At 39.2% G+C, this 27,845-nt stretch overlaps 1 protein-coding gene and 1 long non-coding RNA gene across 3 annotated transcripts; both read right to left on the bottom strand.

Annotated features, from left to right (window-relative positions):
* LOC125723646 (homeobox protein Hox-C13a) lies at nucleotides 1-22,731 on the bottom strand. 2 transcript variants are annotated; one of them, XM_049000443.1, is made up of 2 exons: nucleotides 22,292-22,731; nucleotides 1-1,158 (listed from the first exon to the last, which is right to left on the bottom strand). In XM_049000443.1, the coding sequence occupies exons 1-2, from the start codon at nucleotides 22,458-22,460 to the stop codon at nucleotides 899-901; spliced, it is 429 nt and encodes a 142-aa protein (XP_048856400.1). In that variant the 5' UTR covers nucleotides 22,461-22,731; the 3' UTR covers nucleotides 1-898. The 2 variants fall into 2 exon arrangements, with proteins under 2 accessions (XP_048856400.1, XP_048856399.1); XM_049000442.1 differs by lacking the exon at nucleotides 22,292-22,731 and adding an exon at nucleotides 2,999-3,764.
* Nucleotides 22,732-22,750: 19 nt separating this feature from the next.
* LOC125723647 (uncharacterized) lies at nucleotides 22,751-27,187 on the bottom strand. Its single transcript, XR_007386956.1, has 3 exons — nucleotides 26,731-27,187; nucleotides 26,522-26,664; nucleotides 22,751-25,938 (listed from the first exon to the last, which is right to left on the bottom strand). It is a non-coding gene; the product is annotated as an uncharacterized LOC125723647 (long non-coding RNA).
* Between the last annotated feature and the right edge of the window lie 658 nt (nucleotides 27,188-27,845).

Genomic DNA, 27,845 nt, shown 5'->3' with positions numbered 1-27,845 from the left:
TCGTATTTATGCATATTTTTATTTTATTATTTATTATTTATGAAACACGTTGCCTATGAGTATATTGTCATCGAACACCACATCACAGTTAACGTACTGCACACAGAAAAGACGATATTGCTTTTACAGGAATGCATGAAGACCTACCTTTATAACTGAAACTATGAGAACAATTGTGCATTAATGGTATAATATTTTTAATTGATTACAGACATTCCAGTTACAAGGCAAAGACAATATCCTTCATTTAAAAATACGAAATTCTTAAAACATTTGAATTTACAATCGCAGTCAGACAAGAGAATATTAATTAAATAATAAATGCATCGTTCTGTGCATTTCAGAATTAGCAGCCTTGCGAATACCATAGGCACTAAAAATAGAAAGTCAAAGTATCATTAAAACACAAGCTCTCTGAAGATCGAAGTTCCCCATCCCAATATCGTTTGAAAGAGTTTGGACGAAAAACCATTCCCAAAAGATCATTTAGTGTCCATTTTATCAGCATATCTGAAGTAAGGATGTAATACAGTTCAAAATCTCGCAGTTTCTGCTCTAGCCTTTTCGGAGCTTCGATGGCATCACCGCTTAAACTATATCATGTTTACAATCGGTCTTTCCTCAACCGAGAAGACGAGGAAAAGGAAGAACTGCATATAGACGTAGATTAAAATGAAATCTTCCTCCCACAGGAAAAAAAAATACAAATAATAAGCCGAGAGGCAGTTGGTACTGGTGATACAATTCGACTTTTGAATAAAACAAACTCTCAAGACGGGATTTCGAGGCGGGGTATAGTTCTTTTCAGGCGTAATTGTCTGACGAAAATTATGTTTGGATATTGTTCTGCTTTACTTTTAAATGGTTTGTTTAAGCTTTGATGAGAATGAGAGGGGGATCAGGTAGGGTGCATGTGGGCACTGGTTTTAGATTTGCAGACAAATTTCTTCTCTTTCACCCGACGATTCTGGAACCAAATGGTAACCTGGCGTTCGGAGAGGTTAGTTGTGGCTGAGATGCGCCGTCTTTTGTCTTTGGTGATGAATTTGCTGGCGGAATATTCTTTTTCCAGCTCCTTCAGTTGAATCTTGGTATATGGCACGCGTTTCTTGCGGCCTCTACGATAACTGCTGACTTCTGGTTGTAATGGAACCACATCTGAAAATAGAGAAGAAATTCCACGTTACAAGTAAATATTTTAGAAACCTTCCGTTTTCACGTAAAAAATCACAGCAGAACAACTGTAGTGCACTTTCAAAGAGCAGTTTATTCGGCGATATTTTACAGGAATTATATCATTTCGATTATTGTTTGCCGATATCTTGGTTTTGATCTTGCAGAATTCAGTAATGCGTTGGTAATCACGTTACCAAATTCAGCTAATTATCTGTTCTGAACTTAACTATAAACAAACAAACAAGTAGTGTACCGTGCAGATAGTAATATAAAACGCTAAGAAAATATTTTATGGCTTCGAACTATTTACCGCAATAAATTTCTTTTATTAAGAGCCATAAATGCATTATATGCGTAATAATATATACAATGTGTTTTGTTCCGCCTGGGTTTTAACCTGCAATTTTATTTAATATAAATGTTCGATAAGAAATGCTGAAATAAACGCTATGAATAAATTATGTTGAAAGACTGCAACATCCATACGGCAGAGAGGGCGCCAGAGAGTGACACGCGTCAGAGGGGAATGTGCTTGTGTGTACTTGGGTACGGGCGTTAAATTCGGCGGTGGCGGTGGCGGTGGTGGGGCGTGGGGGTGGTTAACGTACCCTGACAACGTCTAAAAAAAATCCAGATTCAATAAACTTATTAACCTACAGATATAACATAACAGCTTAATAGACTGGTCCACAAATGTCATTCCAGGTCCAGGTAACGTATCTTTTCGTGATATGACTCTTAAACAGCAAAAATATTACCGTGAAAGGCTCTATGAGAAATATGTCAGGAATGCTCACGGAAACTTGCACTGTTTGAACACTGGCTGAAAAGCGCCGTTCTCCAAAAAAGACACACTCAATGCCTAGTGCCTGAAAGAAAGAACTGCTCTTTGTACATTGTGAGGAAAACACAACAGTGATTGACAGACGTCCCATCGGTAAATTTAAGTTCGGCAATTTTCTTAGGGAATACAAATTTTAAGCAATTTTGCTAATATAACATGGGTGTTCAACATAGATGACATATGTGAGGCATATTAATTTGCAGATTTTTATTAAAACCGGGTTATTTAACGCAAATGACAGTTTTTTATAAGACGGGTGTCGTGAACAAGACGATTCATTTGTGTATGTAGATACCCCTTGCACGAGATATCTTATTTAATTTATTTATTGTCATCGGATACAAGATTGCATAAGGATCACGCTAGCTCGTGCAGGCAACAATCTTTAGTTGTTACGTATGTGCAGACGCTGTGCATTTAAAGGTATCCCAGATAGCATCGTGTTATTGTTTCAACGTTGAATTATAGTTAAATATGTTGAATTATGGTCAGTGTTAAATTATGAACGTTGAAACTGAATTGATTTTTGGTCGGATTTTCAATATAGAACAATCGATGGTGGCAAAACCTTGATTTAATGTTGATATAAAGTGGAAGATTGAAGATCGACGTTGTTTCACCCCTCATGCCTGACATGGAATCAATGTCATTTCAACATATGTCTGCTATCAGGGAAGTCATCACCACATGGATGGATAGATATTTTGAAAAAGAGAGAAACACGGGAATAACGATACAGCGCACAATAAATTGTAATTAAAACACCCAAGAGCAAGAATACCTCCAAAATAACCCGTATGTAACATGTAAGACTATATTATTTGAACAAGCAAATTTGTTGTTAATATGGAAATAACCACGTCCAGAACTATTTATTATCATGCGTAAAAACGAAAATAGTGCAGGAAGGGGAGGGGGTTTAAGGTTCCTATTAACATGAACAATAATAAACGCTAACAAAATAATTGATTTCCATACCTGGGAACGGCGACTTCCAGAGGTGAGTCGATTGAGTTTGTTCTTTGGAACAATACACCTGCCCGTCCCAGCCATTAGAAAGAGCCCAGTGCTGGTAGCCTTCCATTGGTATCAGTGCCTCGTGCCGGGGCTCCGGGTGTGCACTGATACTGGGTACCACTGACATGTCTAAGTAACCCGGTACAGTCTGATAGGAGCTGGCAAAACTCGGGTAAAAGGCGAATTCTTTGGCCCTGCTAGATAGTTCTTCAGTGGGTAGCGCGCCGCTGGGCTCTGCGTATTTCTCAGGCGGGTGGTAAGAGCAGGGCTTCTGCTGCAAGTTCACGTTGTGCGAATGAGACAACCTACACCCATAATAAGGGCTTCCGAACGGGTAGCCATATCCAAGCGTTGCGCTGGACGAAGTTTGCGGAGCGGGACACTGTCGCCCAGTGTCTGAAGAAGATATATCCGAGTACACAGAGCCTTGGTGAGGGGCAATGCTGCCAGAATGCCGTCCAAGCGCTGGGTGCGAGATCAGATCCCTGCAGTGGGAAGCGGGGCAATTCCCACCTAGTCCCTCCATAGTTTGGTTTTTATTCTGATTATTTTCATTCGGGCTTTTTTCATACACGTACATAAAGGTGTCCGCCCAGCGTGGATGCAGGACCAGTGAAGTCGTCATATCACGAGCTGTCGATGCTTTTTAAAACTCGACTTCTCCAAGACAGACACTTAATTTCCAAGCACATTTTTTACACGGCGCATGCGCAACAGAAGACCCAAACGAACCGTCCATCTATAAGATCATAGCTCTGGCCCTTGTGATATGATAACTCGACGCTGGAGGTGGGGTTTCTGCGTCATCCCTTTAAAGAGAATCCAACACTTACCCCTGGATTGCCATTTAAAGTGTACCAGATGTTCACATTGGCTAGAGTCATTCTGAAACGTAGAATCCTTAAAGGGATAGGGACAATACCCACTGTGATCTGCATGCAGGAGACAAGATCAATAGAGTTTAGCCGATACAGGAAAACTTTTCTCGAAGTAATGGTCTTCGCATTTCATTTGCAAAGTCCTAATTCCTGCTAAGGTGATTATAAAATATTTATTTATTTTTTTGAATCTGTGATAATTTGAAACCATTAAATAGATGATTTTAAATATTCCCGAAGTTGGCAAGATATCGATGACATGAAACCAGCCACAGGACAGACGTTACTGCATAAATGACACATCAATTTCCTGTGAAAGGTTGGTACCCCCATGCCATAATATTCAATGGACAGACGAAATGTGTTTATATTTCGATGCCTGTGTTGTCTTTTTGGATATATAAAGTTTTGTTAGAATATGAAGTTTATATATACTAACAGTGTTGAGTAAACTTGGTCTATTTTCCTTCCTTTCCAGATCATTGTTACTCACATAATTACTCGTTTGGTAGGTAATTTTAGCTAAAGTTCTACATTCAAGAATAACCAGCAAGTATACAAGTAGCTAAAATTAATTGTATCCAAATGCAATAATATATATTTAATTTATTTAAGATTATATTGTTACATGTAAGTTATACGGTGCTACGGCTATCAACGTTGGGAATCTCTACTGAGCTCATTTTATTCATTTTACATGTACTTTTTATTTACCTTCACACAAACGTGCATAATTAGTAAATTTTATTTATACCAATGTATCGACAAGGGGCGTATACAATAGATGATATAAACAAAGTTTCAAACGCACTACATTAAGATATTGGTAGCAAGCCTGAAAACTGAATACGCGTGTTCTGTATTAATAAAGCAATGTAAAAACGTCAAATTTGAAAGCTGTGTGTCAGTATTAAATTATACAAAATACATTTGTTGTTATCAGTCATAATTTGGTTAGGATTTCATCAGCGAAAAATAACATCCGACTAAGTAACGGTAAAACTAAACTACTGAACATTAAAATCTGGAGGACAAATAAGTAAAAATTAAACTAAGTTTTGGTGCAAATAAATATTTTAATTTTTGATTGAGCAAATTACCTTTTTTTAATACTTAACATTTGCTGAAGAAAATGCAGATATAATTCACAACTATAAAAAATGGTAGCATCTTGTGACATTATTTCTTGATCTCAATTTACTTGAGATTAAGAGATCTGTAGTTTAATGAATCCAATACTAATTCTTAAAATCAATTAGGGATTTTTTGAAGAGTTTGTACCGGAAGTAATCTCAGGGGCATCAGGACTAACTACAATGCATAGCTTGTTCCTTTGTATTATATAATACTGATCATAAACCGAGCTGAATTAAAACTACACATGCACTGCCCACACATGCGGTCAACTTTGATGTTGAGGTAAACGAAACATCTCCGTCCGTAGTTCAGATACTTGACAAATATTGACAGTTCTTGCAAACTTCAAATCTGAGGAAGTCCAAGGTCAAGGTAAAAAAAACGCAGACAAACAGGGTCGTTATAAGTCTAGACAGAGAAGAATGAACTTCACAGTCGTGCTGTCGAGTTTACATGCAAACTGCCGCAATTAGGAGACTGTCAAACGTCGAAGCTTCATAATATTTCCCGGGACAATATTAGGTTCAGTGCTGGTAATCAAATATTCTTTCTTTGAACTGGATGTGATGGGGGATACCACCGTACAACCTTCCTTATGTATATTGTTCTTGTAGAATACCGGTAAACTGCGAAAATCCATAATATTTTACTATACTAAGGTGATTTTATAAATTTGTCACTAGTATTCGGTATTAAAAAGTGAGGTATAATACATGTAAAATGATATATATTATCATATTATTATGATATATATTGCTTATTATTACCGAGTCGGGAACAAGAATATTGAAAAATTTCGAAGCAAGTTTAGATTTATTCTAGTGGTTTGTTGTGATTTGATGAAACTTTGAGGTTAATAATAACTTAATTAGGCTACGCAAGAACTTGAACCCAGACAGGTTTTCCGTTTATTTATACAAAAAAACATCAAAAACCGACCTGTATGCAGTGTGTGGTCTGAACATACTATCGATACTGTAGCATATGTGTTGTTGAATCTGGATACAATTTCATACCTTAATCAAGATTACATATGTATATATTTAAAAATTTAAAAACATTTAAAAATACAGCTAGTAGATTATTATTGGCAGGAATCTTCTAGAACAATTCCCGTCTCTCCTTTTACCTCCTTAAAGCTTTATATCTCTCTTGACAAATATATCGTCGTGGTGTTAATGGCTACACACACAGGACACACAAAACAAATTAACCTAAGACTGAATATCAAGACATCCACCGAAACACAAAATTAATTAAATAATAAATGTCTCCGCTTATATAAAGTGCGTCCTATCCGATTAAAATAATTTACATTCACACTCTTATCCAGTAGTGCCTACGCTTGTCGATTGTTCATATATTGTACATCTATATATCGTATTTTGTTTTTGGTTTATTTGGAGACAGAACCCGAATTACACAAACGTAGTCAAAACGTCCAGCGATCAATATCATCATCAAAGGCCAATTTAACAATTCTGAAATCTTAATTATGTTCACTTCAGTGTCTATTGTTGTCTCTTTGTTCGACATAAAACCCTTCTCTCATTTCCTTTGAAATTGAAATGACCACCGAGTATTATAACTTTTACTGAAAACTTTTAGTACCTTCAATTTTTAGTTACTTCGCTAGCTATACGTGTCATTTGCTTTTCAGTCACACCGAAGGCTGAGCTGCCATCACGAAGAGTGACTGACAGTTCCGCGTTTAACCTCCACCGAGCCTTGGCTAGTATCTTATGTGTAATTCCAGATAGTGCACAGTTAGCTAAAGTGTCACGTTAGCTATTCTCCAAAGGTACACTGAATATTTCAGGTAAATACATAGTCTAATAATAATTAGACTACTTAAGCCTATGCACAACTAACCACTGTTCTCATGCACAACCTGCTCTGATGCATCCTCGGTTAGTTTTTCATTCTATGCATGTTACACGTCGACTCAAACTAATGTAAATGAGCAGATTTGTAAACGAGCAATGAAGGGATTATTCTGTGTAATGTGTAACTTATCCGGTGTGGGTTCACGTGCACGTGTTATATTGCATATAGCAATGCAGCAAGCATTAGTGGCTGCATGTCTCACTGCAGACTCTGCAAATGGGCGGGCTGCTGACGGCTGCTTGTGGATATGCAGAATCAGAAAATTATAAGAATAATGTTAAGACTTTGTCTAATAATAATAAGAGCAACAACAACATTACAAAACGTAGACTAACAGCAATATACAGGGAGTTTAGACATAAAGAATTTTCCAGTTCAAAGAACTTTTTAATCAGGAAACCAGTGACACGTTGTCGGATTGTCATTCGATAAGAACAAGAAGGACAACAACGGCAACAAGAGCAATAAAAACAATACGATTCCACCAATTACGTTCCTTATGCCCCTAATAATAATAATAATAATAATAATAATAATAATAATAATAATAATAATAATAGCCATCGTTGTTGTTGCTGCTGTTGTTATTTATGATAATGACGTGGTGCTGCTGATGATGATGATGCCGGTGAGGATAACGGTGAGGATGATGACAAAATACCGACCTTTCATTTGGAAAATGACATCCTCAAACTATACGGCGACATCATGTTTCTCTGGGTAATGTCTGCTTTCAATGTTCCATCTCGTCTGGTCGACGATGCAATTTAGAACATCGGTAGGTTGGTAATTTGCAATTATAATGTAACATTTACACGTCAAAGTAGTAATTTGAAAGTTTAAATCTTGACGATTGTAAGCTGATGACTCAGTCCTGCCTTAAAAGAACTTTAAATAAGTATTTCCCATCTCATTCCTCAGGCAGTATCACATTCGAATGTGTAACACCTAAGTGCAGAGCAGTCCAGCCCGTAATCAAATAAGACGGATACGATTGTTCTTTGATACGATTTTCTTCAGTCAATCGAGCAATCATTTCCAGTGTCTCGATAAATTATAATTTTATGTTTACATGGAAAAAAACACGGATGAATCATTTGCATGATTTTTAAGCAAAAGAATCCATTATACATAAGATATTTCTGCAGAACAAACAATCATTAAAATAATACAATTATATACCACGTAAACTACAGTGACACTGTACCAAACACGTACCTTCTCTTTAGTTAATTATGAATACGTACCAAAAATGCCCTGTCAACTGTTCCAGTTATTGGTCATTAAACTAAATAGGGAGCATACCACAAATCTTCAAACGTGCCTCCGATTCACATAACAATACTAAGTTTCAATATAGGTGAATTTTACAAAGCAGTGGATTAATAAAATGGAATCGATGACGCTTCTAAATATACATTATATAAGTATATAATATACCAAGCAAACACAAGAATTGCTGCTTACTATACTATGCGCTTTGCCAGCACTAACCTATAGGTTATTAATGAGTAACTATCTCTTCTATTTCTTCTATTTCTATAACTGAACACATAAACCACTTAAATCAAATACAAGTCATATAGAACAATATAAGAATATTATATATATACGTATAATAAATGCACATACGTATAAGTAGGAAACTTTGTACAAAATGTGTTCGCAAAACTCCTACGGCTTCCTCCTCGTATTTTTATAAGTTTTTTGACGTTTAATATTAATGTTTAAATCTATTTTTTAAAATATACGTATTATTTTCAATCCATTAATATATGTATACAGTTCCGAAGTTTCAAGGCACACAGAGCGCTTGGTGTGTGTGTGTGTATGTGTGTGTGTGTGTGTGTTTGAGTGCTCAGCTGTTTAATTCACGTACTATTGTACGTACTGAGTGACAAGTTGGTTTGGAGTTGTGACTTCCTGTCAGTTGAATTTTGTCATAATCAATAAATACCTGGCTGGTCAGTTCCATCTATCGAAGGCCATGGAGACGAGGTAATAATTAAAATACATTTATATTTATTGATGTAGCAGACAGATTCGCCCAAAGTGACTTACAGGTCATTGCAATAATAAGGGCAACTGGAACGCAGTCAGTTATTTTTGTGACGTATTTGAATGCACAAAATATTCAAGTTAAAAAAATACATGTAAGTAGCATCATCACCAGAACACAAAGTGATTGTCCACAAGGTAAAATGTTCATTGAATTCCTGCACCAAAACATAGGAAAACATAATGAAGCTTGTAATGTATGTAGTAACTGACTCCTTCAGGAATCTTAAAAAACGTGGACATGCGCCGTCTCTCCAAAAAAAAAATCTGTATGGAGGAGAAGACCTGCTTTCCATGAGTGCATAGTTGAGGTTGCTGTCCGTGTCATTTGCTCTAGTTTAACCACAAGCTCATGTGACCATTGCCACCAGATTCCACGTTTAAAATGTTTCTCTGGAGCCAATCTGCTGCATTTCCATTCAACTCACCATGCAGCCCAAGTGCAGACATTTCGGTAACAGACCCAACATGGCTGACGACACATGTATCCAATTAGAAGAAGAGCAATCACACAAGAGCATGGCACTTGATTAATTTTCATTTTATACTGATATGTCAGTTTTGAAGTATTCTTGTAACAATTCCCCATTTTATAATAGGTGCCTTTACATGGATATTTTGTATTTGTTTATTTGCAGATACATCAAACTGCGAAAGAAAAAGTTTTTTAAGTTTCAGATATGTGATAATTCGTTTTTCTGTGACAACCAAAACGAAGCGTGATGGATTTTTTATATTTCTGGCATATGCAGAGACTTTATTTTAAACAAGCCAATGGGCATGGTATGCTTGGAAACACTGTAGACCCTATTAAAATAATTACAATTATTTTTCTTAATTATTTAGGTAAAGATCTTTAATAACATACATTTGCGCGATATCCCATAGAGAATCATACAGGGGTTCAAATGGATAGAGTGCCCATTCAGAAACATTAGACAGGTGAATAATCCCTTAGGTAACAAAAGGTTATTTATCAGAAAAGGCTTCTGCATATCGCCAGTCATGTGACGCGACTCCGGCGCAACATTCCATCTGTAATTGTGCCTTAGTGACCGTATCAATACGTTTGTATTGTTCTATTTTAGTAAATATACACTGACGCAATGTATTTAAAAGGCTGCGCAAAATATATAATTAATTAAGTATAATCGATGTAACATCAGTAATAACAAAGGAATGCCACAGACCATACTTGCATTTAATTAAAAATGAAGGACACGCGCATGCATATAGATTACGTAAGGAACCACACGTATTACCTCATATATTTCAGCGTTCATAACAATATGATTTTCCCGTAGTCATGGTAATTCACCATTTTACTAGGCTGTTAAGTTCTTTAAGGATAGGGAAGTATAGAAAATGTCTATCTATCTATCTATCTATCTATCTATCTATCTATCTATCTATCTATCTATCTATCTATCTATCTATCTATATTCAGGTTTCTTTTCCTGGTGATGGCTGCGATACACATACAAGTGATTTTATTTTTAAATGCTTTCACTAAGGAGCTTCACTGTAATACACTGAAATTCTTCAGAAGGGGAATACGCCTTTTTCTCAGAGAAAGTACGCTGACGTTTCTATTTTGTACCTACGATAATTGCTGACTTCATAGTGTGTGTCCAAAGGTGTCCTAAGCAAAACTGTGAATGTCATCAATATGTACGTCGTTATTTTTGGATATTGTATGCATTTTACAGCATAAAGAGTTGCAGTTTTAATATCAAAGGACCGATGCATATTGTTAAAGTAAACCCCGCACATAATCACTCACATAATAATAAAATAACTTGACACTGAAATTCTTTTGCAGTTAATAGCTTTCTCTGTGTTCTTTATTATTATTAGCAATGGTGGGTAAGCCTAACTAGCGCAGCAAAACACGAAGGTCTTCGGGTATCGGTATTCACAGAGGTGCAGCTTTATACACGTCCTGAAGCGACCGGCCTTCATTCCTAAAGGCAAATTCTACGGTTTCTTAAAGCAGAAATGAGAGGACAACATACTTTCTTCAAAAGAACTCATCAATTAAAACTGAATTTTCATTCCAAATTCTTTTGACGCACCTTCAAATTTGAATATATTACAAACTTTAAATTTAGAAAATACATGGAACAAACCATATTATAGGAAATAACTGAAAACATACACCAGGGAAACTAATAAAAGACTTGTTTTCTGAATAAATCAGAAATAGTCATTTACAACATTATCGATTTTCATTTTTAAGTCATGAAATCCGAATATGACTCCACACTATAGCTAGAAGTAAACCATTCTAAGCAGAAGTAACCTTGTTACAACGCAAATTTACACACCCTAACTACAAGACAAAGTAATTTACACAGTTTAAGTTACACTGTTGCAGTAAGAAAAATCACGAGTATGCCCATATATAACAAATTTCTTAAAAGTAAATTCACTCCTCCCCGTGCTAAGGCTTGGTGCGTAGCAGTTAAAATACCTCCTCGGGTACAGACCTGCCGCGTCGGAAGTCCAAGTTCAAGTTAAAAGGGAGGTCCATGGCACTGCCGAGACAGCGAACAAAAGTCGCCAGACCCTTTTAATTGCCACGTCCGTCGGCGTGTCTTTGCCTTAAATTACCGAATATAAAAATACGCGTTCTTTCTCTGAGGCTAAAAACCTTAAAAACAAAATAAGCGCTTAAGAAAAGCGGACTTTTCTGATGGACACTTTTCCGTTCACTCTTAACCAAAGCAAGATTTCTTTGTTAACCTTTGACCTTTTACAACGAAAGTGCGTCTTTCGGTGTGATTCTAGTACACTGCCATGTTTTACTTGTTTTAGCTTCCCCAAACACTAACTTTTTAAAACTGTTTGGTTTCACTTTAAAACTAAAACACCGAAAACGCCTAAAAAGTCTTCACACTTCGTTGTCCAAATTCCAGTCCGTGCACTTCGCAGCAATTTTCAAAACTACAAACACCTCCAATCTACTACCCAATCGCATCGTGATTTGATATAAACAACGATATGTTCATTTTTACAGTACAAATCTTACATCAACTGGCCGAATTTTTTACTTGAAGGACTAGCAAAATACAAAACATCTCGAGGTGTATCTGAGAACTGATTCTTTTTTTTCCACCGTAGGTTGCTCGTGTTTATAAATACAGTATATTGTATTGTGGATTTATTTTCACGGAGCAGAACAAAGAGTAAAACCTTTTGATTGAAATCAAAAAGACTTTAGTAATGTTCATTGTTTTAATTACATTATGGCACCTGATATACTTTAAAATCGACATACAATTGTATTCTGTGAATTTTATTTTAAATAAACTGAGATATTCGCATATTTTTTCATATAGCCATACACATGACGAATGGGAATGGTTTAGAGACATGTAGTTGTGACAAAATAACAGCATGCTTTAGCAAAGGGGGTTCGAACCGGTGTCCAAAGCAGCTATTCCGCATTGCGCCTATAACTATGTTAACACCGCGTGCAAGTAAGGCACAAATTAAAGACACGATATTGATAGAATTTGTTGTAACATGTAGAGCAGGTTCGCGTTTGCTCGACATGAGCACTATTGCTGCATATTGCTGATTCTGGTTTATCGTGAATATCGACTGCAGGAGCCATTCTATCATGAGTATATGTCTGATCAAACAATTATGAAGAAGATCAGTTGATGAGGGTTGTTTGCAAAAGTGTATCGGTCTATTGTGTATTGCAAAATATAGATTTACAGAATCCTGAGTGTCCATCAGCATTGACCGTAAACAGTGGTGTGCACTGCTTATCTCCAAGTATTACACAAAAAATAGTTTTTAATGTCATAATTCCTCAGAATTCTAGGTAACCATTCTTTAAGATATTTAGAAAATCTTCAGAATTCCAGTACCGCAATTTAAAAACAAGTTTGTGAGATGGCTAAAATCACACCTGATATGTAACGGAACCTCACATACCACAAAGAGTCTAATGGAACCATGCATGTAAATGGTCTAGAGGAAAGTTTTATATAATGGATTTGGAGTAACTTTAAACACAAAGGGATCAGGGGAACCTTATATGTAATGGGTCAAAATGAAACCTCCGCCTTCCATGAACTGTGGCCATTCATTTACGGTCGCATGGCGTGTCCTGGGGCTCTTGTTAAGACGAACGCAATCATGAATTTCAGTAAGTAGCATGTTCTCTCTGCCCAGTGGCCAGAGCGTGTCCACAAACGGACCTTCCAGCAAGACAATGATCCCAAACAGGCATCAAAATGAGCTTAGAAATGTTTGACTGACCACAAGAACGCCCTCCAGAGGAACAGTTTTAATCTTTAGGTCCACTGGGAGATTTGTGATTTGAAATTAAAGAATAGTCCACAAACAGAAAACAAAAAGACTAAAACTATTTTGTCTATACATAAAGAATAACATGGTTTTAATTGTTTTTTTTTTTAGTTACAAAAAATAGTCAAGATCTTGAGTGTCGTTGTGTTCGGTGTTATTGTATTACTATTAAAAAATATTTTTCATTTAAAAAATTTAACTAGACACTTGACTTAGAAGTATTTTTTTTTTAACTCTAATCTTATTCTCTTTTGTTGTCTTTCAACTGATTATCCTGGACAGGACTATACATTTTTTTTCAATAATTAGAATGAGAGCAGGGCAAACAGTACTCGGTGATTTTAAGCATATAACTTCAAGTATAAGTATTTGCTAACTGCATGCTGAAACCTTTGAAACAGGTAAAACAATTATATAAACCATATATCAAAATTACCCCTTTATTGCTGTTTAGTCTTAGAAAACTGCTCAACAATGTGGCCTCGGATGGTGAAAGTCAGTTAGTTTGTTGCTGTTTGTTACTGTGAAGATGATCAAACTCAGCAAACATTCAAGCATGAACCGTATGCGGTGGAGAAAATAAATAAATAAGCAACTAAATATATAAATAGGCAGCTAAATATGTAAATAGACAAATAAATAAATAAATCAAACCTAAATCCCTCACAGTTTCACACCAGAAATGTTCCATCATCTCACGAGAAAGATTCTCCATAATGAAACAGCTCTGGTATGTGTTTCAGCTTGCACGTCCTCACTTCTAACAAGAAATAACGGAAAACGGAAAAAACAAACGCACGAATCAAAGCACGCCCACCCTCCTTTGTCGTTCTTCGTAAAGCACAATATACTGAGCGTAATCCCATAATCCCATTGATTATGGCACCCCGATATCCAGGAGGAACAGCATGTACATTGGCATTGGGTACTTACGCAGTGCACCAAAGCTTAAAAATACAAGCAGAATGCAAATGGAACTTTACACAGAATTTAGTTTTCACTCTATTTTTTGTCGTACTGCGAATTGTTTTGGGATTTTATATATATCAATAGCCAGGTCATGAAGTTAAAGAATTTAATTTCAACTTCTTCTGATACTTAAAATGATGTTAGCAGTTGGTGCTGTGTGCCTTTTTTTTAAAGATAAAATACCGAAAGGAGCATACAACAGGAAATATTCACCCGTTGACATTGTCTGCATATTTTGTATATAATTCCGCGACTGTATTTTTGTGAATGAAATTATCGTGCAGTAACAAAGTTTCTGGAGTTCAGACTTCTTCAGCCCCACCGTTAGCCTTAACCACCTTACTAAATGTACTTTAAAATCCAGCACGTTGCTTTTTGAAGTCCAAGCTAAATCATAAACTCCAGGGGTGAAAATAATAACTACAGAAATCCCTGCCCGAACTCCAATCATAAACATCAATATCATAAATGCAAATTTAGTTACGACTCTTGTACAAAAATAATAGCAAGCAATGCAATTTTTTTGTTGTTATTGTGATTTAATTTGATTAATTCGACAGATATTTCAGCTTCAAAAATCACAATTTTAGATTAACGATTGACATATTGGATATTGCGTCAGTTAGAAATGTGTATAATGATTTAATAAGTAAACCAGAACAGCAGAATAAACGAAGCACGTAACTACCTGCGTTATAAAAGAAACTGTCATGTCTAAAGTAATCGCACTTCAAAGTGGAGCAGATTAAAAAAAACGTGTAGCGGTAATGACACTGTCGTGGTGTTAGAGGTAATAACACTGTGGTGGAGTTAGAGGTAATGACACTGTGGTGGAGTTAGAGGTAATGACACTGTGGTGGAGTTAGAGGTAATGACACTGTGGTGGAGTTGCCTGTATCCATGTTCAGGCAGGTAAACGGGCCAAGTCTAGAACTCGACCAAGGAGAAAATCCAAGGAAACACTGGCTTCAAGATCAGTCTCAGGAAACTCTGTTCGTCATCCGACTTGTTCCGATTTAATGAATTCCAGTACTTTCACCACCTAACCACCTGGATCTTAATATTTAATGAAACATTTCCCTCTGGAAATTTGTAAATGTGAACTGGATGAATAACTTCTCTGGTGTTCAATAAGCTATATAAGGAAATGTCTATTAGAAATGTAACATCCGTATATATGGACGGATTCTCTAGTTAAATATTGTATAGGAACCTGCGCTGACAATGGCAGAGGAACTTCCGTTACTTGTATACCATTACTATATACTATACTACTACTACTACTACTACTACTACTACTACTAAACAATAATAATAATAATAATAATAATAATAATTATAATAATAATAATAATAGAATTTAATAACGAACAGTACATATGAACAAAATTATATTTGAATAGAGACGTTTCGAATCATGTATTCTGTTTGTAGTTCCAGGACACACCGGTAAAATTGCGCAGTAGCAGAAGCGTACAAAAGTACTTCTATAATACGTACCGGTGTCAAGTTCAAGGTTGTACTTCTGAGCAAACGAGGTGCACTCGGAAAAAGACATTCTTGCCTATCGGAGCTATAGGAACAACTTCAGTCTCCTCACGTTTTTGGAGCAGATGCAGACGATAAGTGTTTTTTCAAGTTTACCACGTATATAGCATAGAAGTCAAATTAGACAGCTTTCACATCATAGCCATTCCTGACTGAAGTGATTTAATTTTCCTGTTTATGACGCTAAGAACATCTTTCAGCTTATCTCAGGGAACATGGGTCATTCGGCTGAGGAACACCACGGAGGGAATAACAGTCCATTGCAGGTCACATACACCGCGAATAACTTACGAACCAGTCACCTTAAATTCATATTTTTGGATTGCAGGTAGAAACCTGCGCAAGAGAAGCAGAACCAACTCCACACAAATCGAGAGCAGAGACAGACTTTGAACCCCCGACTTTTGAGCTGTAAGGTATTTAGCACAGCGCACTGAAGCGCTGCGCTATCAGCAGTCTTTATATATACATATATAAGAACAATTCATTCAATAACCGAACAAGAGACAGCATCATGGTTAACGATGCCAACTTATACGATGTGGAAAGTGGGAATGTAGATGTTGAACCCTTGGAAAAAAATGCTTACCTGTTCGCGCATTTGAAACACCCCGCTGTATAAGTGCCTAAAGTTTTTAAAATCGGTTTGGAAAGAAAAAAAAAATCAGATTTTATTTGGATTTGTTGTCATTTTACAGTCCGTGGCATTACCTTGGCTTAATATTAAATTGTACTGTAAAGTTTAAGAACTATACTATTAAGACTACTATTAACCCAAATCCGTCCTCGGTTCCAGATTAAATTTTGCAGTTGGTTCCAGAGAGCTGTAACGCTCGGGAAATATTTTTTTTTCTCAGTAAGAAGTAGAACAACAACAGCACACTGTCAATAGAATAAAATCGTGTATAGAACTGTAATCGACGAAACAAAACTAGCAATTAAGCTGTTATTGAGCTACAAAGGTACTACATTTATATTTAAAGACATTTTACGGGGTTATTAGTATAACTGTAACATAAAAAGAATAGTTTAACGAAAAATAAACTTTTTGCAATAATTATCTCCATACTGTTCAAAGAAACTGAATAACTAATTATAGGCAAACATCTTTGTATGAGACGGTTATAAACTGGTGCGAGAACTTCCCTACTCTTCAGTAATTAGTGGTGTGTATTTTAAGCTAAATGAAATGCTTTCTGTTAAAACGGTTTCATCCATGCACGGATACTTACTCCAAATAACCAACACATCTGATACATTTCAGGCTCCCCTTTCATTTAATAAAAGGATAAAGTAAATATAGTATCGCAAACCAGACCGGTCCATCTACGCATACACATACAGTACATGGATTCATAAATACACGCATACATACCAACATACACATATTCATACATGCATATGCGCATGTTTGCTAATAGTTCATAAAATCAATCTGATTTTAAATAAACAAAAAGCATAGGTTAAAAACGATAGTCTATGAGTAGGTGGATTACATTATTTTATGGGGTAAAGTTCATGTTAAATGTATATTCGCTTGAAGGGGTAACACGTGAAAATCTGCATCAGATGATCAGGCAAGCAATGAATCCGACGTGGCCTACAGACTATTCAATTTAAGATTCGATTATTCCGTTATTCAATTTGAGCTTTGATTTCATTTGCGTATCATAACGATCATGCATGATATTTACATACCTACTTAATCATTTTTATGACCCGGCCAGTGAAAGATAATATTCGATGTTATTATGATATTAATGGGGCATCATTCAAATTAGATAAATAACACAGACAATGTTAATGAAGATATAGCTGATGGCAACAAAGAAACTAGACTTGCATCTTGATGGAATTATTAGAATAAGTGTCAGGTCACTTGATTTATAAAGCTTAAGAATTTATACAGTATGAAAACATTATTAGGACAATAAAACTATAAAATACAATGATAAAGGCCGATATTTTTAAATAATTTGATCAGGTAACATTGGCAAATATTTCTCTGAAGGTCGTCTCAGTAATGACTGTTCTAGACGAGCAAGTGCTGGCATGAGCCTTAGATGCAGACATGTCCAGACTTAAAACAGCCCCTGGCAGCCGCTCTAAACCAGTTTATAAGAAAATGACACATGTGGCTTATAGTAAACTTGTAGTTAGACACTACAGTGACTCACCAGTCTGTATGCTTGACATGACCACAGTCCGTAAAAGGACATCTCATTATGAGTCGATATTCAAAGTAACTTCTTATACAGCCACTCCAGATCACACAAAATGTTACTAGTATTTTGCTACTCGGGACCAAGAGTAATTTAAAACATAATATGGGCTTTACGAACATCTTAATGATGTAATGCTGTGAGATGTACTGAATTAGGTCCTCAGAACACAAAATTAATGATACAACATGGAAGATGCCTCTGTTCAAGAACTTCCCTCTTGTATCAATAAAATTTTTCTTAACCTTAATCCTTATTTTTTAGCATGTATACAAGAATAGAGACATGAGACACCTGTTATCTGCATCCCACACAATACAATGATCCAGCTATCGAAACAATGTAACTATTGTACAATTATTATGTGATCTGAATAATTAATGGATAATGTAAAAGTAATCCACACTGCAAATCCCACACACACACACACACACACACACACACACACACACACGCACACATGCACACACACAAGCATTAGCACAAGAAAAACATCCATCCAAAACATCCAAGAATCTTGAATCTTGAATCATCTGTTGTCTATCCAGGTAGCCAGGTCAGTGAGGGGGTGGGCTGGAGTCGACCCAAGGCAGCAGAGGGCACAAAGTGGGTGTATATGCTGGGTGGGAGGCAGAAGTAAAGGGCAACGTGGAATGTTAATGACAGATTAGAGGCATCAGGACGGAGCCTGGACACTCACGGATCGGTCCGCCACACAATCCGCCTGCTCACATTGTGAGCAGAAGCTCCTCCCACAACCACAGCCCCTTTGTCAAAGTGAGGCGTGACAGACACGGTCCGCTGTGCAGGGAAGGCAGTAACTACAAAGGGCTGGATGAGTGGCTCGGGCTGGTGGCTGCAGAGGAAGAGCCAGGCAGGCTGGAGGCACACTGGAGGCCAGCAGAACTCTACATTTAGCAAAATGTTCTCTATGAAGGAGAATTTGATTGCTCCCAGGATTCTTACCACCATGGCACTGGGTCAGGGCGAATCACTGGCGGCAACCGAGAGATCCTGAGGAGGCTATGAAGCAGCCTGAGGGCATTCAGCTCACATTTCAGCAGTGCTTGTTACGCTTTCTGAGCCATCTATTGTTTATCTAGGCAGAAGAAATATCCACAATTTCTGTAACCATTTGTCCTATTCAGGGTTGTAGGGGTCCAGAGCCTGTCCTGGAGACTACATGTACAAGGCAGGGAACAACCCAGGATGGGGCACCAACCCATCTCAGGGCACATTCACACTCACACACACACTCACACTCATACACACTCACACTCACACTCACACTCACAATCATACTCACACTCACACTCATACTCACACTCACACACACACTCACACTCACACTCACACACACACTCATACACACTCACACTCACACTCATACACACTCACACTCACACTCACATAAACACATACACACACACTCACACACATACACACTCACACTCACACACACACACTCACACACACACTCACACACACACACACACTCATACACACACTCACACTCACACACACACTCACACTCATACACACTCACACTCACACACACACTCACACTCATACACACTCACACTCACACACACACTCACACACACACACACTCACACACACACTCACACTCACACACACACTCACACTCGTACAGAGACTCACACTCACACTCACACCATTCACACCCACACACTCACACACACACTCACACCATTCACACACTCACACTCACACCATTCACACACTCACACACTCACACCATTCACACACTCACACACACACTCACACTCACACCATTCACACACTCACTCACTCACACTCACACACACACTCACACCATTCACAGTCACACTCACACTCACACCCACACCATTTACACACTCACACTCACAGACACACTCACACCATTCACACACTCACACACACCATTCACACACTCACACTCACACCATTCACACCATTCACACACACACTCACACCATTCACACACACACTCACACACACCATTCACACACTCACACACACACACACTCACACACTCACACCATTCACACTCACACACACTCACACCATTCACACACTCACAGTCACACTCACACACACACTAACACGCACACCATTCACACACTCACACTCACACACGCACTCACACTCACACACACACTCACACTCGTACAGAGACTCACACTCACACTCACACCATTCACACCCACACACTCACACACACACTCACACTCACACCATTCACACACTCACTCACACCATTCACACACTCACACACTCACACCATTCACACACTCACACACACACTCACACTCACACCATTCACACACTCACACTCACTCACTCACACACACACTCACACCATTCACAGTCACACTCACACCCACACCATTTACACACTCACACTCACAGACACACTCACACCATTCACACACTCACACACACCATTCACACACTCACACTCACACCATTCACACACACACTCACACCATTCACACACACACTCACACACACCATTCACACACTCACACACACACACACTCACACACTCACACCATTCACACTCACACACACTCACACCATTCACACACTCACAGTCACACTCACACACACACTAACACGCACACCATTCACACACTCACACTCACACTCACACACGCACTCACACACACTATTCACACACTCTCACACACACACACTCACACCATTCACACACTCACACTCATACCATTCACACACACTCACACTCACACCATTCACACACTCACACTCACACCATTCACACACTCACACTCATACCATTCACACACAGAGGCATAAGTAATAAAGGTAGAAAAATTGGGTTTTTTGGATCTGAGTGTATGTACAGGAGGGTCCCAGCAGAAGCTTTTGAACCTTAGCGTCTCTGAGATGATTGCCACGCTAGACGGATCTTTGAACAAATGCAGTACACTGTCAATGGAGGGTGGCATGCATTAAAGGCACAGGGTGCTAATCCCAGATAAAGACATCGAGGCAGATTCTAATCCCTACACACATTGTACTTCATTGTACATTTCCACAGATGAGAGAGTGGCTTGTTTTTTCCCCCTCAAAGGAGAAGTGTTACTGATTGTGAGTGGAAGGCATGTGTAGGGTCACTGGGGGTCGGTGATCTTTTACATATGAAAGCCCAGCAAATGCCTTTTATGCTTGGTAACGGCACTTTAAATCTGGCCGGAATTTCACAGACACGCATAGAGGATACGGTAGGATCACTTTAATTTGGTCACATGTTTTATGTTCTAGTGAGAATCCATATCACATGTTTATTTTTTGTCTTCATTCTGAAGATCAGGTACATTAATTCCGTACTCAAGGGCTGGTTTGTCCTGCACATGAGCTCTAGAAACAAAAACAAATACACAGGAATATCTTTGGGGATGAGGTCAAACTGAGGTACATCATCTCAGACGTCCACAGAGATTGTTCCGAGAAGCAGCTCTCTGAGCAGCTTTATCTCAGGTGCATGTTCTGGAGCCTGATGAAGGGAGATGGACCATGTCACCTGGTGCAAAGGGGTTCAGGTGTGAGAGAAAGGAGGGGGAGAGCCGGTCTGGCTCATTCTGTCTTGTGTTTTCGGTCAACAGATGTGAGCGTATAGAGTAGCAGTCCTGTGTCCAGAATGAGAGTGAACCCCATCCCAGTAATTTAGCCCAGAATGCCTTTTCTCTTATGGCCTGACTTCACTCATTCCATTGTAAGGTGACAGACTAGGATTGTGTATCAAACCAATATCTGTACCACTGGCACATCACCTCTTTATTACCCACCATTGGTGGTGGACGAGGAAGGAAGGCGAAGATTCATCCAAAGATGGCAGCCACTTGTGGCTGTCAGGTTCTTAGAATGACACCGAGATTTTAAGTTTGTCTACTTTCTGTACGTGTTCCAGTCTCGGGAATACAATCCCTCCTGGCATGTTTTTACAAGGATATTTCGCAGCTAAAGCTGGCTAAGCTAAACTTGGGTTCACCCAGTGCAGTGCAAGCAAGTGGCACATTTTACATGAATGTGCTGACAGATGATTCAAACTGAACCAGTTGTAGTTCAGGTAAGATTTTACTAGACACAGAGTTGGTTTCCTGTTCTGACAGCCCAGGTACCTCGGAACCTAAGAGAATGTTCTGAATGTTCACTATAGCCTTACAAGAGTCTAATTGGCTCTTCAAAGTTAACTCAAGTCCTACCTGGATCATCACGGTCAAACTGCTTCTGAAGCAGTAACGCTGGGCCCATCCGTTTACGACACACGGGCACGGCTTTCCTCAGACCCCCAGCCAAGTTGCGGTACAAGCAGGAAGAAAGAGGCCCGCTGAGGGGATCCGTACTGTGCCAGCAGGACACAAAAGGGTCCATCTGTTCACCTAAAGAGGCGGGTGGTGCTAGGCGACCCGAGAGGGGAAACCAGCTGCAGGGAGGAATGCGCCGATCATCTGAAGAGGGAAGGCAAATAGAATGGTGTAAGCAACACCGCCCCCCAACCCCGACCAAGTAGACAATGTAGCCTCAGCTACTGTTAGATTAGCTCTGCTAGCACTGCTAGGTGTAAACAGTGTTAGGTTACGGTAATGAGCGTGAAAAAAAAACAGGGGCACCGAGAGACTTTTCTTAATGTCTACTTGATTATTCTCACCTTAAGATGTGCTGCCGGAACCGATCTCCTCTCGACACGTACAGAGCAGCCTGGTGGGGATCTGTGATTATTCAATGACTTGGTGACCATTTCAGGTTTAGGTGGAATAGCAAGCTCTTGCGTTTCAGTAAAGCATCATTCAATATGACTTACTATGAAACCTGCAATAATTAAAGTGGTCATGTGAGTGCTGTGTTATACCATGTATTGAGGGTCTACCTATAGTAAACTGGACTGAGATGCTCATTAAGGCTCATTAAGATTCTAGAACAATTTCTGCTGTCCTGTCTTGACGACAGCACTCCACCGAGAAAAATCACGTGTGATCAAGCAACGAGCAAATCCGAAAACTGGATTAAACAGGTCTGCATTTTGCGGTGAATCCAGGGAGCTTCACCGCAGGTCCAGTCCTAAAACAGGAGACCCATTCATATCACGTCACGGGAGCAGGAATGTCGACTCATTGGAATGGCCGGAATTTGCCGATGGTTTCAAATTCCCGTTGACATGTTTCCAATCAAAGCCACTAATCTGACACGCAGACACATCTTCACGCCTCCAAGCTCCAAGTGACGTTTCTTAACCAGCTGTCTTGGGGACCACGTTAGTCTGGCAGGGATCGTCCCTGGTAAAGAGACGGGAGGGAGCGAAAACGTGGACCGTCCAGGGTTCCCCAAGGACCAGGATGAGAAACACTGACCTAAAGTAGACGTCTAATGCCCTCTTCCAGTTCTGCTAGCGACAATCTATTGGCCATTTAATTCCACAGTAATGGTCACCACTTGCGTGTCTGGGCTTCTTTAAGTACCACTGATGTCAGCTACTCACCACTGGCCAATACAAAGAAGCCATTTGGTGCTACATAGCTGAGTAGACAGGAAGTGGCAGATTATGGACATCGGCAAACCGGCCTGAAAGTGTTACATCAACTACCCTCTCATATATGGATAAATACATATATACACACACACATACACACATATATATGCATGTGTATGTATGTAGGAATATACATGCATATATATTTTCCCAATTTTTAAAAATGTGACATATTCAAATTAAATTAAAGGTTTACGTGTATTGAAAGTATGGTTGCGATCAGGGATTGTCAACTGTGTACACAAACAATTAAAAACTCATCTGTGTTCCTGGTAAAAAAAAAAGAAAAACTGTGTAAGTTACCTATTAAATACCTCGTTCAGGGTAAACACTGCATTTTGATCACGATGACGTCAGAGTCTGCCAGGGTGTTGACCTCTATTGTAATTTTTGTAAATGAACCGGATGTGTGTCTGCTATGACAACCTGATGTGGCGCCTTTCAGAAAAAACTCCACTACTGATATTCAACTATATTTTTTCTTAATTCCGCAGCTGGGTTATGGTGCCCGAGTCTGGATATCTGGTTGGCCTCCACCCCACGGGGGCCCCAAGCAGGATGCGTGTGCAGTCATATTACTATACATATAATAAAAGTGCCCCCCTCCTTGGTTCGATATTCAGTAATTAGGCAGCACCAACCTTAACCCTAACCCTAACCCTAACCCTAACCCTAACCCTAACCCTAACCCACCAAAGTTTCACTACACAGAATCCCAAGAACGTGGACGATAAATGGAGAATATCCAGAGGTTTAGGGACTCCCATTTTCATGGGAACTGAATGGGGAACCATCACAGCAAAAGGATCACGGAATCAAAATGGCTACAGGAACATAAGTCACATGTTAAGGATTCCTTTTCTGAACAACCACAACTGAAAATAAAACTCCGTCAATTAACCATAGTTTGGACTACATAGCCAAACCATTATAGCTGTTGATTGTTTATTGCAATTTTTTGACATTGACATTTGCTAAACATAGATTGGGAAAATCATTTAGTTAAGTCACTTGAAACCCTGTAAGAATTTAAGTTGTGGTTGGAAAGTATTAAGACTGAAATAACAGTAGATAGGCATGTCTCTGGTATGATGAATAAATGGCTTAACATAAATAGTGGCTCAGATTATTCCATATGGGTAACTAGCATGAGGAAGACGATGTTCCTGTGTGTTTGGGTCATGCTGGAATGTTCAGGCTTCAGCCTCAGCGCTCTTTCAAGCTGTAACAGGTTCTTGGACTGCCTTCATTCTGCCTTCATCCTGCCTTCATTCTACCTTCATCCTGCCTTCATTCTACCTTCATCCTGCCTTCATTCTACCTTCATCCTGCCTTCATTCTACCTTCATCCTGCCTTCATTCTACCTTCATCCTGCCTTCATTCTCCCTTCATTCTGCCTTCATTTTGCCTTCATTCTGCCTTCATCTTACCTTCATTCTGCCTTCATTCTACCTTCATCCTGCCTTCATTCTACCTTCATTCTGCCTTCATTCTACCTTCATTCTGGCTTCATCCTGCCTTCATTCTGCCTTCATTCTACCTTCATCCTGCCTTCATTCCGCCTTCATCTTACCTTCATCCTGCCTTCATTCTGCCTTCATTCTACCTTCATCCTGCCTTCATTCTGCCTTCATCCTGCCTTCATTCCGCCTTCATCTTACCTTCATTCTGCCTTCATTCTACCTTCATTCTGCCTTAATCCTGCCTTCATTCTCCCTTCATCCTGCCTTCATTCTACCTTCATCCTGCCTTCATTCTACCTTCATCCTGCCTTCATTCTGCCTTCATTCTGCCTTAATCCTGCCTTCATTCTACCTTCATCCTGCCTTCATTCTACCTTCATCCTGCCTTCATTCCGCCTTCATCTTACCTTCATCCTGCCTTCATTCTACCTTCATCCTGCCTTCATTCTACCTTCATTCTGCCTTCATTTTGCCTTCATTCCGCCTTCATCTTACCTTCATTCTGCCTTCATTCTACCTTCATCCTGCCTTCATTCCGCCTTCATCTTACCGTCATCCTGCCTTCATTCTCCCTTCATTCTGCCTTCATTTTGCCTTCATTCCGCCTTCATCTTACCTTCATTCTGCCTTCATTCTACCTTCATTCTGCCTTAATCCTGCCTTCATTCTACCTTCATCCTGCCTTCATTCTACCTTCATCCTACCTTCATTCTACCTTCATCCTGCCTTCATTCCACCTTCATCTTACCTTCATCCTGCCTTCATTCTACCTTCATCCTGCCTTCATTCTCCCTTCATTCTGCCTTCATTTTGCCTTCATTCCGCCTTCATCTTACCTTCATTCTGCCTTCATTCTACCTTCATCCTGCCTTCATTCTACCTTCATCCTGCCTTCATTCTGCCTTCATTTTGCCTTCATTCCGCCTTCATCTTACCTTCATCCTGCCTTCATTCTACCTTCATCCTGCCTTCATTCTACCTTCATCCTACCTTCATTCTACCTTCATCCTGCCTTTATTCCGCCTTCATCTTACCTTCATCCTGCCTTCATTCTACCTTCATCCTGCCTTCATTCTCCCTTCATTCTGCCTTCATTTTGCCTTCATCTTACCTTCATTCTGCCTTCATTCTACCTTCATTCCGCCTTCATTCTACCTTCATTCTGCCTTCATCCTACCTTCATTCTGGCTTCATCCTGCCTTCATTCTGCCTTCATTCTGCCTTAATCCTGCCTTCATTCTACCTTCATCCTGCCTTCATTCTACCTTCATCCTGCCTTCATTCTACCTTCATCCTGCCTTCATTCTGCCTTAATCCTGCCTTCAGTCTGCCTTCATCTTACCTTCATTCTGCCTTCATCCTGCCTTCATTCCGCCTTCATCTTACCTTCATTCTGCCTTCATCCTGCCTTCATCTTACCTTCATTCTGCCTTCATTCTACCTTCATTCTGCCTTAATCCTGCCTTCATTCTCCCTTCATCCTGCCTTCATTCTACCTTCATCCTGCCTTCATTCTACCTTCATCCTGCCTTCATTCTGCCTTCATTCTGCCTTAATCCTGCCTTCATTCTGCCTTAATCCTGCCTTCATTCTCCCTTCATCCTGCCTTCATTCTGCCTTCATCCTGCCTTCATTCTGCCTTCATTCTACCTTCATTCTGCCTTAATCCTGCCTTCATTCTCCCTTCATCCTGCCTTCATTCTACCTTCATCCTGCCTTCAGTCTGCCTTCATCCTGCCTTCATTCTACCTTCATCCTGCCTTCATCCTGCCTTCATTCTGCCTTCATCCTGCCTTCAGTCTGCCTTCATTCTGCCTTCATCCTGCACCATAAGGCAGGCCTGGGCAACTATTTCATGCAAAGCTGCCAAATCTCAGCCGCATCATGTCAGCTGGGGCCATTTCTTAAAGATTAGGTCCAATGAACGATACAATAGAAGATGCCTTTTATTCTTTTTGAGATGCTCATTTCTGTGTGCGCCCATGGATGTAGCAATTGTATTTTTGATTATTCATGGGACTTGAACATGAAACTGTCCCCCTTTTTATTTTAACATTTTAATGATTGTGTGGCCCAGTAAAAATAGCTCCACAAGCCGGATTTGGCCCACGGGCCAGATTTGGCCCAGGTCTGCCTTAAGGAGTCATTTAAGAACAATTTTTCACATTTGTTTGAACACCAGTGACCCTTTTTCATTCCTTCCCCCCCCCCCCCCCCACCCCGCCCCCAGACTCCCGCACTGCACACTGCAGTGGTCGGCTAAGGTCTGTTTTATGTGATTTTATCTACTTGCCTCACTACACAGCTTCTCTCCATTTTACATCATCCAAGAACCACCATCAACAATGAAAGCATGATATTGTTAGCTTTCAATACAATCTTCTAAAATAAATACGTCTTGTGACATTGACAGCATGCAGTGCAGCGTGTTTTCAGAACAATTATTTTAAAAATAAAACTGTATTTTCAGGACATCACTTTTGGTGTTAAATTACGTGAACGATTTGTCATTTCTGAAAACATATATGTTTATATTATATAGTCTGTTTTCTGTAATTGTACATTTTTATTAAAATACCGTGTTTTAACATAACATGCTTGTCGATCTCTAAATATAGCGCCATTGTTTTGGAAAAAAAACTATGTTAAAAAGCAAATCTGAAGAAAGGAAATCGACGTTTAATGCTTCCCTGGGCTTTTTGGAAGTGTGCTGACATTCATCGGCACTGCCCTCTAGAGGATGTTGTGGCGTCCGTCTCTCCAAT

This window comes from Brienomyrus brachyistius, unplaced genomic scaffold (assembly GCF_023856365.1).
Source record: "Brienomyrus brachyistius isolate T26 unplaced genomic scaffold, BBRACH_0.4 scaffold50, whole genome shotgun sequence".
NCBI lineage: Eukaryota > Metazoa > Chordata > Actinopteri > Osteoglossiformes > Mormyridae > Brienomyrus > Brienomyrus brachyistius.
This window is presented reverse-complemented; position numbering and strand designations above follow the sequence as displayed.